This window comes from Equus przewalskii, chromosome 14, assembly GCF_037783145.1.
Source record: "Equus przewalskii isolate Varuska chromosome 14, EquPr2, whole genome shotgun sequence".
NCBI classification, from domain to species: Eukaryota; Metazoa; Chordata; class Mammalia; order Perissodactyla; family Equidae; genus Equus; species Equus przewalskii.
The window spans coordinates 64,700,802-64,716,670 of NC_091844.1; the positions used below are offsets into that span (position 1 = coordinate 64,700,802).

Consider the following 15,869-nt stretch of genomic DNA (forward strand, 5'->3'; position numbering starts at 1 on the left):
ACTATAATATTAAACTGACCATTGATCAGATCAAAACATAACTATGTGGGAGATAGGAAGCTGACGTGTATACAGGAAAAGGGGTTAGCTAGGAAATAAATTCTCCTTTTCCATCAGGGAGAAACAATATAAGAGTCTAAAACTGTAAAAGACGAGAAGCAGCAATATAAACACATTGTTTAGAGATGTGGAAGTTAATGTAAATAGCTGATGAAGAATGAGTGGTTGCCTCTGGGGAGCGGATGGAAGGGAAGTAGAGGGCGCTGCTGCTTTGCACAACACGACTTATGGGTGTGTTTGACTCCAAACTATTTCTAATACAACTTTAGTGGGAATAAAAGCTAATTTAAAATTAATAAAGTCACCTTCTTTTGTAGAGGCTAGTGATCAGTTCCCACTAGAGGGTCTGGGAGGGCTTCCCCATGGAGTTGCTGAATGAGGATTTGAGTAGGTAGGTCAGGTGAGGAGGGGAGTTACAGGTGAGAGTAACATGCAGTCAGAAAAGAGGATCAAAAAAATACATCAGGGAAAGGTCCAAAAGTGTCTGGAATTCCATGCTTAAAGATATATGGACTTTACTCTGGAGATAATAAGTCGTTTTTAAGCAAGTGCTTGACCTGATATGACCTTAGATTTTAGTACGAGACATGGATGGAGGGAGGAGGCACTGAAGGCCAGGAGCACAGTAAGGAGGCTCTTGCAATATCTCAGGGAAGAAATAATTTGGGCCTGAGTAATAGCAGTTCACAGTGGGGCTGGGAAAGGCAGGGATGGGTGCAGCCCTTGAAATCCCTCTTTTGAGGAGCCAGTAAGGTCAATGCACAGTTCTCTCCTATTTCTCTTCTTGGTTTCAGATAATGGATCGAGCTCTATTCCACATGGACAACTGCTATAAAATCCCCAACATCCGGGGCACCGGCCGGCTGTGCAAGACCAACTTGCCCTCCAACACGGCCTTCCGGGGCTTTGGGGGGCCTCAGGGGATGCTCATTGCTGAACAGTGGATGAGTGAAGTTGCAGTGACCTGTGGGCTGCCTGCAGAGGAAGTAAGCTGGGAACATGGTGGCACAAGTCAGAGTGGATTAGCCTACTTTGAGGGGACAGTGGCTTTGTATCTTGGGCATCTCCTATGGGGGTAGAGGATGGGCAGGTGTTGTTGAGGAGGCTGGAACTTGACTTTAGGTTATGCCTCCCTTACCTCTTGCCATTGACCAGGGTTCAATATCTCTCTCCTTGGGAAGGTGCGGAGGAAGAACATGTACAAGGAAGGGGACCTGACACACTTCAACCAGAAGCTCGAGGGGTTCACCTTGACCAGGTGCTGGGATGAATGCCTAGCAAGCTCCCAGTATCACGCCCGGAAGAGTGAGATTGACAAGTTCAACAAGTAAGTGCTGAGCGGGGAGGAGTCTGATGTTCTGGTGCTCTCTGGGGTTTCCTATTCTATAGCCTTTTTGCTGAACTCCAAAGACAAAGCTATTATTTTAATGGATAACTTCCGAAGGTGCTGAAATGGCCACCTTGTTCACAGCCATCTCTTTAAGATCCTGAAATGAGCTTCAGCCTGGGGCAGGTGGGCTCACAGCACTGAGCATGATAGCCCATCAGTGTGGCTCATCTTTACACATTTGTCTGCCTTCCGGGCACACCGTGTTCTAGCGAACACCAGCCCAGGTCTGAGAACATCACAGTTATGCGCCAGCTCTGACACTACCCTGTGAATGTGACCATGGCAGTCACTCTATCTCCCTGAGCCCCCATCTGCACAGTGGGGATGATTATGCTGGCTCTGTCTTCCTCACTGAGTTACTCAGAAAACCAAATACAAAGCACAGTGAAAGTGTTGTCATTCTCATCAGCGAACCACAGTTCCTCCCTGGGACAATCACTGTCCAAGGTCACTAGGGCACTCTGACCGGAGCCGAATTCCACTCAGGGAAGAAGAGTGATGATACTTTAAAGCCGGTTCTCTCACGGGTGGGCCCTGCTCCAGCTGCACGGAAGGACTCAGAACCCAAATTCCTTTCTTTCTCATTTTATCTCCATAATTGGGGCACAACTCAGTGATAACAAGGGCTATATGCGCAGTGCCAAGGGTGTCTTCTTCCAATTTTAGAAAGATGTTGATTGAAAACATGTCCATTTAAACACAAATATGGTGAGAATGTTCCTTTTCCTCCAGGGAGAATTGTTGGAAAAAGAGAGGATTGTGCATAGTTCCTACCAAGTTTGGAATAAGCTTCACAGTTAGTTTTCTGAATCAGGTAATTGCTTTATATGATTTTGTCCGTCCCCACTGGACTGGGGCTCCATTTCCCCCTCTGTTTGTAGTATTGCAGGAGAAGCCCATTGTCACTGGTAACAAAGCTGCCTAGAGGAGCTCTTTGCTGTTAAAATGGAAGTTGAACTCGCATATCCTCGTTTGTCCCATATGTCGTGGGACAGTGAGAGCAGCATGGGACTCAGAGATCTGGGGTCAACTTCTAGTTCTTACTCCTCCTGACTGTGGGACTAAAGGCAGTTACTGTGTCTTTCTGATCTCATTTCTTCATCTATAGAGTGAGGACAAAGATATTTGACCTACTTCCCTCTGAGGATGGGAGAGACAGACAGAGAAAGAGAGATATGAAAAAATTTGGCAAACTCCTTAAGGGCTATGTAATTAAATCATGAGATATATACTGCTCTGATTTCTCTCTGGGTTTATATCCAAAATGTTGCTACTGGTTTTCTTTTTTTTCCTGGGCTCCAGCACCTTTGGTCCTATGACCCAAGCTGAGTTAGAATTTACCCAATTTTGTGTCTAACATCCTTCTCTTCCCTTAGGCAGGAGCCCTGATTCATGTGTACACAGATGGCTCTGTGCTGCTGACCCATGGGGGCACTGAGATGGGCCAAGGCCTTCACACCAAGATGGTCCAGGTGAGCAGCCTGGGGCTGTGGGAGTCCTCTCTGACTCCACGGTGTCTGTGTGAGGGAAGATGCTGTGTGAAACTGAGCAGTGGGACATACCAGAAGCCGAAGCAGGCCTAGGCTCTGGCCCTGGCCCTGCTGCTCATCTACATGTGACCTTGGGCAAGTCTGCTCCCTTTCTTGGCTTAGTTTTCTCATCTGTGGAAAGAGGTTGGCCAGGTGATCTCTGAGGTCACTTATGTTACCAACACTCTAGGGTTCTGTGACGGTGTGTAAGGTGGGTGTGTTGTGTGCATAAAGGTAGCTAGTTCTGCACACACATGAGACTGTTTACAGTGGAGCTGGGAGGATGGAGTTGGGTCAGAGTCGGCACACCTGCTTGGCTCATGGGACTGGCCAAACTGGATTTTGTAAAAAGACAGGGTTAGCTTAAAAAGGCACTGTTAGTCACCATTAGGTTTTGAATATTTTATCCACTGAAATCACTCCATAAATTGCTGATTCAAATTGAGACAGATGTGAGAACATCCCAGTCTCAGTACAATTATAGTTTATAGAATTATTTTCTTGCTTGTGACAGTGAACCTGAATCCCATCTTAGGGAGGAAGCAGCCAAGCCCCATGCTAACCCCTTCCCCAGAGGGTGATGTCGTCTCTCTTGGCAGGTGGCCAGCAGAGCTCTGAAAATCCCCACCTCTAAGATTTACATCAGCGAGACAAGCACTAATACCGTGCCCAACACCTCTCCCACAGCTGCCTCAGTCAGCACTGACCTCAACGGACAGGCCGTCTACGTAAGGAGTCTCGGGAGCCAGCAGAACTGAGGGCCAGCCCAGGGCTTTTGCCTGGAGGGTCCCCCGGGTGGGAGCTGGAATGGCATTTGCAGACTCTTTGGCTGTGGCCATGCCTGTGGCTCTCTTATCCAGGAGAATACTGTTCCTCCAAACGCCAACCTAAAAGAGAGGCTGAAGAACCATAATCACTTCCATCAAAGTCAGGAGGGATGAGGATAGGATGGGGAGGAGAGTTGGAAAGAGTGCAGGGGGTTCTGTGAAGACGTACTCCCTACTGTTAGAACTGGCCACAAGACAATGCACTGAAATTGGAATTTGACTTTAGGTTTGGCCAAGTCAGACCCAGTTGCCTCTCCTCCCACGTGAGGGATGTAATCAAACAAAGGAGTTTGATGGGAGAAGTATCTCCTTAGGATCCCTCAAACTTTTCACCCTCTGTCAGCCTGAGAACTGGGTCAGGAAGTGCTCTTCAAGCAAGGGCCCGTGCTAGTCCCTTTGGCAGCATCCTGTGGTGGCTTCCATCCCGGGCCTTGGTCATTCCTGAGAGGGTGCCATGCCTGTTCGAGTGGCACCCTGGGAAGTGGCCTTGCTGAGGACCTCAGGGTTTTGCCTGGGCCGGGGAATGCAGAGGATTGATGTGTCTGGTGTGTGGTGGATGTGTTCTTTAGGAAGCGTGTCAGACCATCCTGAAAAGGCTGGAACCCTTCAAGAGAAAGAATCCTAGTGGCTCCTGGGAAGACTGGGTAAGTCTGAGCTGATCCAAGTTGCTTTTACAGATGACCTGGGAATTAAGAGCAGAGCCTCTGTCCTGACCCCAGCAGGAACTGGAGGTCACAATCCAGTCACTCAGGCAAAGAGAAGTTGAGGTGGGCTGTGTGATATGACAGGACAAGTAAATGCTCAATCTTGCTGGGTCCCTTTCTCTACAGTTTTCATAGTTGAGCGAAGTCACTTGAGGAAATTTTTGATCTTGGCAACCCTGTGGGAGTTGTGGGTTTGGTTGCCTTGAGCCTGAGAAGATGGAGGTGACTGCTGAATATGCCTCACTGTGAAGTCTTGGCTCACTTGGCCTGGTCCCACACCCAGCTCATCCTGTTTCAATGAGCCTGCTTTTCTTCAAACTTCCTTCTCTCTCAGGGCTGTCCCAGCAACATCTCCCCCTATCGAGCTCTGGAGTCTGGGTCCACTGAGATTCCATCTGTGAGGGAGCAGGGAAAAGACATTGCCCAAGAGGTTATATCATGCCTGCGATTTTAGGAGTGACAGAACAAGCTCCGTACACAGTCACAACGAGCCCAGTTCTCTGTTTTCTGATTTGGAGGCCTGCATGTCAGGAACCCTCACAGGGATGCTGCAAGGAAGTCTTTCTGAGGTGGGAGGCTTCAGCTCCTCCAACAGTCAGAAATATCCAGGTCAGCCCTGCTTCACTGTCTCCCTTGTGTTGGAATGGCAGAACTGGGTACAACAGTAACACATAAAATGCGCCTGCATATAGCCCAGCTCAGACAGTACAAGTCTCCCTCCATAGAATCAAAGAAAATAAGCTATTTCTCTCAGACCCAGCCATCTTACTATGTCTCCCATGACCTCTACTTCCCTTCCCACACTCATAGATACCACCCACATGAATACCACATGAATGTTGATTGGTTTTGGTAGTTTGATTTTAGCCTGGATTCGACAGGCAATGTTAATGTTTTCAACAGCAGCCTTTACAATCTTGACCTGAGCTGTGTCCTCAACGATGGGCCATGTAGTCCAGTGTTCCTTGTAAGCAGATAACCCCAATAGAGGCCATTATCAAAAAGATGTGATCGGAAGATGACAGGCATCAAATCTCTTCAGTGTCTGCACAGCACTGAAAAACAAGCCATTATCACCACCACCACTATATATGTATATATTTCATACAATATATATATGGTTAGGATCCTATAGAAATTCTTTCTTAGTCTAAGCCTTAGTTTTCTCATCTGTAAAATGAAGATAATAATAATACTGATCTTATAGGGTTGTATTGAAAATTAAGTAAGATAATGTATGCAAAGTACTCACTAGCATCTGGTACACAGTAAAGAGCTTGGTAGTTGACAGTGATCGTGATGAAAATTATATCAACTGCAAATTAAATCCTAGTATTGTGCTAATGTGGGGGATACCAAAAAATTTTATTAATATAGTTAAAGTGATAGGATGGATAGATAGATAGAGGGATAGCTTTATTAATAGGGAGGTACAAATAAAAGCTCAAGGTTAACAGGCTAAGTATCAAATGAGCAATATAGAGACACGCTATATAAAGCCAGGCAGGGACTCATCACTGAGAAGAGGGGGTTGGAGATGCAAGTGTAAGCTGTTTGTTGAGGGAAGAAAAGGATTTGGACAGATGTAGCAGAGGAGCCACATGAATGAAGCACAGAGATGTGGGGACATGGAAGGGTTGGCAGAGAGTTAAGACTTGAGTTTGGCTGGAGCGGCAATGTTGTGTGTGCTACATAAAGCCAGAGAGAAGATTGGGGTCCTTAATGTCAGGCTTTTGCTCTATAGGCTCATGGAAAGCCGTGGAGCAGGGGAGTGACATGGACTATGTGGTATGTTGAGATAATCACTCTGGCTGCATGGGGCCACACAGCAAAGTGGGCAGGTGACTTGAAGCAGGAAGACTAGTTAAGAGGCTACCGTAGTCCTCCAGGCTTCAGATGATGAGGACCTAGTGCAGAGGTGGCAGTGAGGATGCGAGGTGAGATGTGGAAGTGAGTCTCTAGTAAAAGGAGTTGATCAACTTCCAGAGGAGGAGGATGAGCTCATGAAAGCTTAGTGCTGGGTTTCTGGAAACCATGCCTACCCCTTCAAGATGGCCATTTCCTCTCCTCAGGTCTTAGCTGCTTACCAGGATGCAGTGAGCTTGTCTGCTACTGGGTTTTATAAGTAAGTATGGTGCTGGTCTCATCCATCTCACAGTGTGTGGTCATCCTAACCTCAAAAGTCCCTTCCAGTACTGGATTCTGTCAGCCTTTGGTCAGGAGAGAGCAGTTCCACCAAAACTCTTCTGTCTCCAATGGACTTTCATGAATTTCAATTTAAAGATGCTCTAAAATACATGGATTACCAAATGATGTGTCAAGGAGGCAAAAGCAGCTGCAGCCGTATCAGAAGATCTGTGTTCTAGCTCTGGTCTTAAAGTGTGCTGTTCCACTTGGGGAATCAGTGATTCTCTGAACCTGTTCCCTCATTTACGACATAATGGGAAAATTACCAACCATTCCTCCCTCAGTGTTCTCCTGCAAGAACCAAGGAGTCCAAGGCTCTAAGTTACTCACATGTGTTACTTTGTACTATGCATTGGATTTCTTTATGGAGGCTTTCCTTCAGAAGAATGGAAGGAGGATTTAGAGCATGTGAACTTGTCACAAAATGCAGAATTCGGTGGAACTTAAAGTGAGCATTAGAAAAGAGCACACATATTCTGCAACTTTAAAATTCAGGAGCAGCAGGAAGAGCTAGAGACCCTGTCCATCTGATTTAGAAGCTGTAAAAAGATATGATCATATTTACTGTCAGCTGTAAGGTTTTAGCTTTCTCTGGGAAGTTTAACTAGGACCTTTTCTCTCACAGATCAATGGATTTGGAAAATAGTGCAATGTTTGCTTTAAAAGGTCTTGTGTGAATGTATGAACATATATATAACGTATTTTATATATATTATGGATGTTGTACGTATACACACATACATCTATTACATATATATTAGGCAAAGTAATGTTTTCCCAGTGCTCCCTGGGTTATGTAACATTTGACTTACACAAACACAAACTAGTGCAGATTTTCTGAAAGGTTCCTATTTCATTTGTGGAGTTAATAAAACTGGGGTTATATAAGGGAACCCAGATGCAGAAGGTGAAGTCAGAGGTCGAAGAAGGTGATGCTTTCTCCTGGGAGAAGCCTTTCCCTCAGCCCTGTATTGGTTTTGTTTTCATACCGATTCTGATCACATCAGCTCACATTTCTGTGTAATGTGTAGAATAACATAGATACAGAACTATAAACTCTGTGTGTGAGAATACACACACACACACACACACACACATATTCAGACATTTATATGACTCATGAAAAATTGGAATTGTATAACCAGGATTGAAAAAGAAAAATCCGTGTAAGAGAACATCTGCTTTTATTAGTATCAGTTTCCTCAAATCACTTGTTGACGTTTAGAAGGGGCCAGTGGATGAGGAGTAACTCAGGCAAGTGGCTGCTTAAAGATGCACCCAGGCTGCATGAGATACTGATCTTCTTAGCTTTCACCTTGAGAAAGGTGAGCAGCCCTGTGTGCAGGTGAACTTGCACGAGCAGCCTAGGAGCCAGCATAGGCAGAATCTTTGGTTCTGAAGATCTTGAATTCTAATTCAGTAGATCCTTTGGAGTGTGACTTTCATGTCCTTCGTGAGCTCAGGCAAATCTGTCACCTGTTTCTACCATGTAGGGGTCAGCAGGCTGATACTAAACACTGCTCGGCTGTACAGGATGATTCCTATAAGGGACATTAGTAAAATAGACCAGAGACAAGAGACAAAATTCTCTGGAATATCTGGGTTTCATTAACAAGTTCAAAATATTCAAAATATCTGGACTTTTTTGAAGAACAGCTGAATGAAAAAATAAAACCTTTGGGGTCTTAAGATTTTGTGGGAAAAGCTATGTGAATGTATATGGGTGGGGGGGGGGCATGTTCCTCTTAATATACGTGCAGTGTTTTCTCTTTTCTCCCCTAGAACACCCAACCTTGGCTACAGCTTTGAGACAAACTCAGGGAATCCCTTCCACTACTTCTCGTATGGGGTGGCTTGCTCTGAAGTGGAAATTGACTGCTTAACAGGGGATCACAAGGTAAGAAGTTTGCAAAACTTTAGTACTAAGTGGGAAAAGAGAAACAACTCAATTGCAATACCAAGAGTTGCTACAAACTTTCTGGTTGGAAAAATACTGCCTTACACCACAGCTTGGCAAACTTCCTATAAAGCACCAAAGAGTAAATATTTTAGGCTTTCTGGGCCACAAAGACTGCATCAACTACTCAACTCTATCATTGTGGCGTGAAAACAACCATAGATGTATGTAAACAAATGAGTGGCTGAGTTCCAATAAAATGTTATTTATGCACACTGAATGTGAATTTCATATAGTTTTCAGGTGTCACAACATATTCTTCGTCTTATTTTTGTCAGTCATTTAAGGAGGTAAAAATCGTTATTAGCTCTCAGGCCCTACAGAAACAGGGGATGGGCTGGATTCAGCCATGGAATGAAGTTTGCCGGCTCCTTCTTGCGTGATCCACCTAGACTCAGGTTCGAAGCCCCAGGATCCTGGGAACCTGCTGTTTCTACTCACGTGTGGGTGTGTGCACACTTATTTCCAATTACTGAGAGAGCATCGCCACTCCCATCCCCTCCACAGCTACATGAACTCAAACCTTGGCAGTGACGATGGCAGTAGAGACTGGCAGGGATGTGGACACCTCTGCCTGAGCGAGCCCAGGGCACTCAGCTTGTGAAAATACTGTTTGGGTTGGCATTACTAATCTAAGGGTCTCCAAGACCCATCTATCATTTCTCATCTCCTTCTGCTCAAACTGCTTTTATTTTGCTTCCACTTTAGAACCTCCGCACAGACATCGTCATGGATGTTGGCTCCAGTCTGAACCCTGCCATCGATATTGGACAGGTAAGCTCGTGGGGGACCAGGGTGGTGATGGACTTGGCCACTGATGTGCCCCATCCCTCCTAGGGCCACCAACACAGCATCTTGCGCAATGTTGTTTTTTTTATTTTTTTTTTATTTTTTTTTAAGATTTTATTTTTTTCCTTTTTCTCCCCAAAGCCCCCTTGTACATAGTTGTGTATTCTTTGTTGTGAGTCCTTCTAGTTGTGGCATGTGGGACGCTGCCTCAGCGTGGTTTGATGAGCAGTGCCATGTCCGCGCCCAGGATTCGAACCAACGAAACACTGGGCCGCCTGCAGCGGAGTGCGCGAACTTAACCACTCGGCCACGGGGCCAGCCCCGCGCAATGTTGTTTTTAAGCAGGTCTGAACATGGTACCAAGTGAGTCTCCCTGAGAGTGGGGTTGAGATAGATGAGAGCCCACCCAACTCTCAAGGCAGAAGACAAATCAATGTGGATTAACTTGGAAAGGGCTCTCACACCTCAGAGAGCAAGATGATGAATGGTGAAAACATTGGGTGCAAACACACAGGCACAGTTTGAGAGGGAGCACAAGGTAGAATGGAGATTGAGTTTGGGATTGATGTGCGGGCAGTGAGATCAGAGGAATTTTCTCCATCCTCATTCCTCTTCCACCCAGGACAGCTTTTTGTTCTCCAGGAAGTAAATGCTACCAAATGTGGCTGGGGGCCACTGGGGGCAAAAGACATGGGTTTGAGCAAGAGGAGTAAAGAGAGGAATGTCCTGAAGAAAATCACGTTTGGAAAATTTGACAGTATTGGGCAGGGTAGGTGGAATAGGAGGAGACAGAGGGAGGAACCTAGAACTGACGTACTGAGCATCTGGTAGAAAATGTAAATTGTGTTTCTCAAAAATGGACAAGTACTGAGTACACAGAAACTTAGTCATTAGTCAATCTGTCCACTAATTCATTGAACACCCATGGGTGGGGAGCCCCTACTATGGCAGGCATGGAGCGAGGCCCTGCAGGCACAAAGATGATAGCTCCTGGTCTTCCCCCGGAACACGTTTGTTTAGCTATAGTGGCACCACATATCACGATTCTGAGCAGTGAGGCTGAGAGAGCATACATGTGGGCCAGCAGAGCATGGCAGGTGCCCTAAAAAAGATCTGTAAGCCATAGCAGAGGTGCACTTTCTCCAGAGGGCAGGCACGGCTGAGAGTTCAAAAAGCCTGGAATCTATTATCCAAGGAATTCCTTGTCTCTTGTGGGACTGCTCAAAAGTTCATGGTCCCACTCAGCACAGAGAAGCATGGGCCCCTGGGGGACACTTAGCAACTGTTAGCCTGTGAGCTGGCATCTCAGCTTAGGGTTGCCATTTCTCCAGTGGCAACACAGAAGGAACATCTGGGAAAGTGGGAGGCAAGGTAGCAACAGTCTCTGTCTGCCCTGCAGGTGGAAGGGGCATTTGTCCAGGGCCTTGGCCTCTTCACCCTGGAGGAGCTGCAGTATTCCCCCGAGGGAAGCCTGTACACCCGCGGCCCCAGCACCTACAAGATCCCTGCATTTGGCAGCATCCCCATTGAGTTCAGAGTGTCCCTGCTCCGTGACTCCCCCAACAAGAAGGCCATCTATGCATCCAAGGTACTATTGCCCTGTGTTTGTGCTGCCTTCTGGTCTGCACGGTGGGAGGCCATGGGTGATGACTGATGAGGGGCTCCAGCCACTTTCCACGTGGAGCTGCAGGGGGCTTATCTGGAAGGGAGAAGAGGGCTTGATACTAGCCTTGGTGAGGGCAGTGGAGGGGTGGGCAGTCCTACCTGAGAACCAGGGAACTGGGTTGAGTATGACCCCACCTCCATGTCGTCAAAGCCAGCTCCTTTGTGTGCACTCAGAGGGATTCTTTAATCTAATCGTTTAGGTCAAATCGTGACCTACACCCATGTCTCAGGTGTGCATCCCTGGTGCTTGGTCCTAGAGATGACCTCACGGATACAGCACCCCTGTGGTCCAGTGAGAAGCAGTATGTTCCCTGCAGATGGGGCAACACCTCCATGAACACCCCTTCACCTCCTTCAGTGGATGCCACCTGACATTAAGACTTGATCAGCATGCCTGAAGACTTATAACCATCCTCTATTTCCTCCCTGTCCCCAATAAGTATGGAAAAATGATTGAAAATCAATTAAACTAATTGATATAGTCCTAGGTCCAAGAAGAAAGACAGATAATCACTTGTAACCAATGAAACACACCCCTTTGCTCATCTCCTGGTTTACTTTTCTGTGGGTGGGTCTGGGCCACTTTGTGGTCCTTGCCATTGGCTCTCCCACTTTAGCATGCATCAGAACCATTGGGAGCTCATGGCAAAAATGTAGTTCTGTAGGGCCCACCTTGGAAATCTTGATCCCAGGTCCAGGATAGCATCCTGGAACATGCATTTCTAACAAGCTCTCCTAGTGATTCTGATACAGGTAGTCTCTGATCTATGCTTTGGAGGATAAAACAGCCTCTGCTCGAAAATGTTTTAATTCCTGTTTGTCATAAGGCCTATATTCCAGCAGATGCTGTAAGTATAATATGGCACCTGTAAATGTTGGTGTCAGAATTGCAGGTAGATTGTTCCCATAGCCTGATAATGAAAGAAATGGTTAAAATTCATGTCAGGTTTTTTTTGTCTATAAAATGTAATTATTTAATGTAACTTTTAATGGTACATTATATTTGCATGGTGTCATCAGAGAAAATCACATAGCAGGAGTTAACAGAAATATGCCAAGAAGGCTGAGTCATTTACTAGATGGGTTGTTCTGAGCCCCTGATTGATTTTCACTGCTCTTCCTGCCTTGCTTGGTGTGGCCCCTTAGTGCTGGCTGGGGTTCCCAGGCAACACCAGCCCTCCTGGTGTGGAGCCTGGGGCCACTTCGCCTGATTTTCTGTCCTATGCTCTGTCCACTCAGGCTATTGGGGAGCCACCCCTCTTCCTGGCCTCCTCCATCTTCTTTGCCATCAAGGATGCCATCCGTGCAGCTCGAGCTCAGCACTCTGATAATAATATCAAGGAGCTCTTCCGTCTAGACAGTCCTGCCACCCCAGAGAAGATCCGCAATGCCTGTGTGGACAAGTTCACCACCCTGGTAACGATGCCTCTCAAGTGCCCACTCAGTCCCGGGGAGGCTGGGGCAGAGGTCTGTGACTTGCAGGGGGTGCTCTGCAGAGAGGAGGGGGAGATGTCAGGCTCTCTCTCAACTGGGCAGCCCTGGGTCAATGCCGCCCTTCACTATGCGATTAAGGCACCCCCTTGAACTTGCAGGAAAATAACAAGAAACCCCTGAAAGCTTGTAGCTGGGCCTCGTTAAAGGAAGGAGGGCTGTTTGATGCACAGCCATGACCCACAGATTCCATTATTTTCCGTGAAGATGAGGGTGATGGGTAAAACTCCAGAAGAGCCTAATCTTTAGTGTCCAACACAAGCATTTTTGAGACCCTTCTTTCTTAAAGACACCGTGTGAGGTTCTCTGGAGAGGAAGAGAAAAAGAGGAATTTATTCATTCATCAGATGGCCCTCATTTGTTCTGTGATTACCATGTGCTGTACTGATACTGGGGACTCATAGGTGCCCTTGAAAACTTTGCAGCCTTTTAGGAAACCAGATGATTGTATTGTATTGATTGGTTACTAGCATGGAGGTGTGTGTAGCAGAATGTAACAGGAGTTCCATGGTTGTTGGAATCATTCTGGGAACATGTGGGATACCTGTAGTGGACAATGCCTGGTAAAAGAAGACCATACCAGGACAGTTTCTTCCACCGCTGGAATCTCAGAACCAGCCCAGCCTCTGAGTTATGCTGAAGTGGGCACTGCACAGATAGGACTCTCCAATTGCCTTTGCACAGCAGCCTTTGTTGAGTTAGCAGAACCGGGTTCTTCCTGATACCCAAGTTGGATTTCCTTCTAAGTATTTGATAGGCCTTCCAGGTTTAGAGGTGAAGTGGGTAGTCATGGACCCAAAGTGTTCCAGTGATGGGGAGGGTACAGGAGAGCCCTCGGGGCAGGCAAGTCTGCCATCCTGGACCTCAGCACTGAGGAGGAGGAGGCAGATTGGTCTCCAGTCAGGCCACCCTGCAGGTCTGCCAAGAGCTTCAGCTGTGGAGTAAAGACCACACAGACCAGGTGTGGAGCTCCCAGGCATATGCAGCAGCCTCGTCACAGCCCAGAACTTTCCCACATGGCCCCGATGCTGATAGTTCCTCAAACCCTATTCTCTGAGAGGAGAAGTGCTGCTTGGCTTCAATAAGCTTGCACAGGTTGCAAAGTGAGCTCTTTATAGACAATCTGATACAGAAATCAATGATCTAATGAGCTGCTCCAAGGCGCCAGACCTAAAGCAAAGATTCTACCCCAGGCCCCTCTGCTGTGTTTCAACACACCAGTGATTTAAAATCCCTTCAATGGATTTACCTGAGCAGCTGAATCTATGAACCAATCATGCTTTTGAAGAACTGCAAGTGTCACGAGGAAAAGGACCACTTCTGTATTTGTTCAACCCTGTATCTCCAGAGCCTACCAGAGTGCCTGCCACATGGAAAGTGCTCCATAAAAATAAATGGTTGACTAGCAAATTAAGGGGCCCTGCTCTGGGGACATTCCCAACAGTTGGGACGGCAGAGTGGTCTTTGGTCTTGCAATGGTGTTTGGCATCGGTGGGAGGTAGCATGTGGGCGAGAGGGCAGGAGGGGACACTGTGTCCTGTGCTGTGGAAAGAAAGACCTTGGCAGTGAGTTTTCTATTGTTCTTTCCTAGTGTGTCACTGGCGTACCAGAAAACTGTAAAGCCTGGTCTCTGAGGGTCTGAAGAAAAAGCCCACAGCAGAGTCTGCTTATGCTACACTGGGGCTTCCATGGAGCATGGAGCATAACGCTGCAGAAGACGAATCTATAAAAGTCATAGGATGGCAGTGCTGTGATTCATCAGGATGGTGTTTGGAAGAACACTGAAGGCATCGGAAGATTTTGATCAAAAATATGATTTGCAAATATAGTGATAAGCCAAATCAGAACTGTTAGCCCAAGTGGCTAATATGCAATTAGGGTCATTATGTGTCTGTTTTAATCATGTATTTGAAGTAGGTTTAGGAAGTATTTATGCTATATCTTAAGTCACCGGGAAGCCTGTATAACCTCAAGTTCTGACAGTGTCTGTGCTTCAAAGAGGATTCCCACAAACCTTCAGAAGCTTAAACCAAAGTTACTCTAAATCTGTGTGCTTTTCCTCAAAAGCTTTTCCTATAAACCAATGTACGCCATATGACAACCTCAGATGCATACTTACTTTGAAGTGGGGCAGTGGGGTGAGATTCAAACCCCTACTCACCTTTGGGACATAGGAATAGAATAAAGCATGAAATAAATTCAAGGTTAATTGGATCCAGTCTTGTTAAGCTGAATAAAGTAAGATTATTCTGTAACACCAAAAGCCAACCAGCCCAATTATTGAGCGCCTACAATGTGCTAGGTTTCTTCCTCCTCCCCCTTGTGCATTTCAAAAAAAGATCAGGTTAAAAAATCTTAATTTGAACCCAGAGTAATTTCCATCTAGACGTGATGCTCCCAAAATCAAGGTCAGCCAGAGGAAAAACAGTCAAGGAGTCATGTTCTCATCCAGCTGTGTCTCTAACTGTTTGTGTGATCTTGGACTCTCACTGCCCTTTTTCTGTGCTTCATTTTACTGCAAAATGAAAGGATTCGACTGGAATAATCTCTAAAGTCTTCTCTGGCTCTAAAAGTCTATAAATACATGACCTGAAAAGTCATCATATAAGGGATCTGCAGCTAGAAAAGATGTTGTTCCCCTACTACAGTGAGATATCTGGGCCAACTGAACTCGGCTTAGGTCCCCCCAAGTCCCTGAGGTTGGTGAGGAGGACAGGAGAAAGGCAAGTTGCTCCAACAGTTATCTCATCACTACATGGTGCTGGGTGGATGATGTGACATTGCCACGTGCCTTTACTGAATAAAACACACAGTCTTTTGCCAGACGGGGTCCATGGTTCTGGTCATGGAAGGAGGATAGTGGAAACCATGCAGCTGAGCCTGGTGCTTGATGTCATTCATACAGTAAATGATACTGTCAGCTGGTTGGAGTATGAGAAATGCATATTAATCGTGATAATCACACCAAATGCTAATATCTGCCATCTCTTAGCCAGCACTCATTTCTAGAGAATGCACATGCCGAACACTCACATGCACTCACATTGTTACACACACACACCTGTCTACCTTCTTATTCCTCTCTACCCCATCTCTGAATCCAGGGAGACCCGACTTATCACCAGATGGAAAGTACCTACCACAGAGAGAAGACTCCCTTCATTTCTTTTCAGACCTAGACAAGCCACTTCAGGCCAGAGGTATTTTTAAGTGGTCTCAGGAGGGTGAGGGGAAAGCACCATTGACAATCACCCTAGGACTTCCTCCACA

The 15,869-nt window shown here is 46.4% G+C and overlaps 1 protein-coding gene across 18 annotated transcripts in view; it reads left to right on the top strand.

Moving 5' to 3' along the window:
* XDH (xanthine dehydrogenase) overlaps positions 1 to 14,862 on the top strand; it is a 59,149-nt gene extending 44,287 nt beyond the window's left edge. For 15 of the 18 annotated variants that reach the window (XM_070574156.1, XM_070574159.1, XM_070574168.1 and 12 more), the window contains 12 exons: positions 855 to 1,046; positions 1,242 to 1,387; positions 2,183 to 2,264; positions 2,827 to 2,922; positions 3,579 to 3,707; positions 4,376 to 4,450; positions 6,583 to 6,635; positions 8,480 to 8,594; positions 9,363 to 9,428; positions 10,843 to 11,031; positions 12,348 to 12,524; positions 14,191 to 14,862. In XM_070574156.1, coding sequence (XP_070430257.1) covers positions 855 to 1,046; positions 1,242 to 1,387; positions 2,183 to 2,264; positions 2,827 to 2,922; positions 3,579 to 3,707; positions 4,376 to 4,450; positions 6,583 to 6,635; positions 8,480 to 8,594; positions 9,363 to 9,428; positions 10,843 to 11,031; positions 12,348 to 12,524; positions 14,191 to 14,241 — 1,371 coding nt within the window. In that variant the 3' untranslated portion in view covers positions 14,242 to 14,862. Of the gene's footprint in view, positions 1 to 854; positions 1,047 to 1,241; positions 1,388 to 2,182; positions 2,265 to 2,826; positions 2,923 to 3,578; positions 3,708 to 4,375; positions 4,451 to 6,582; positions 6,636 to 8,457; positions 8,595 to 9,362; positions 9,429 to 10,842; positions 11,032 to 12,347; positions 12,525 to 14,190 lie in introns of all 18 variants that reach the window. The other 3 variants (XR_011526613.1, XR_011526614.1, XR_011526615.1) reach the window with 1 other exon arrangement.
* The last annotated feature ends 1,007 nt before the right edge of the window (positions 14,863 to 15,869 follow it).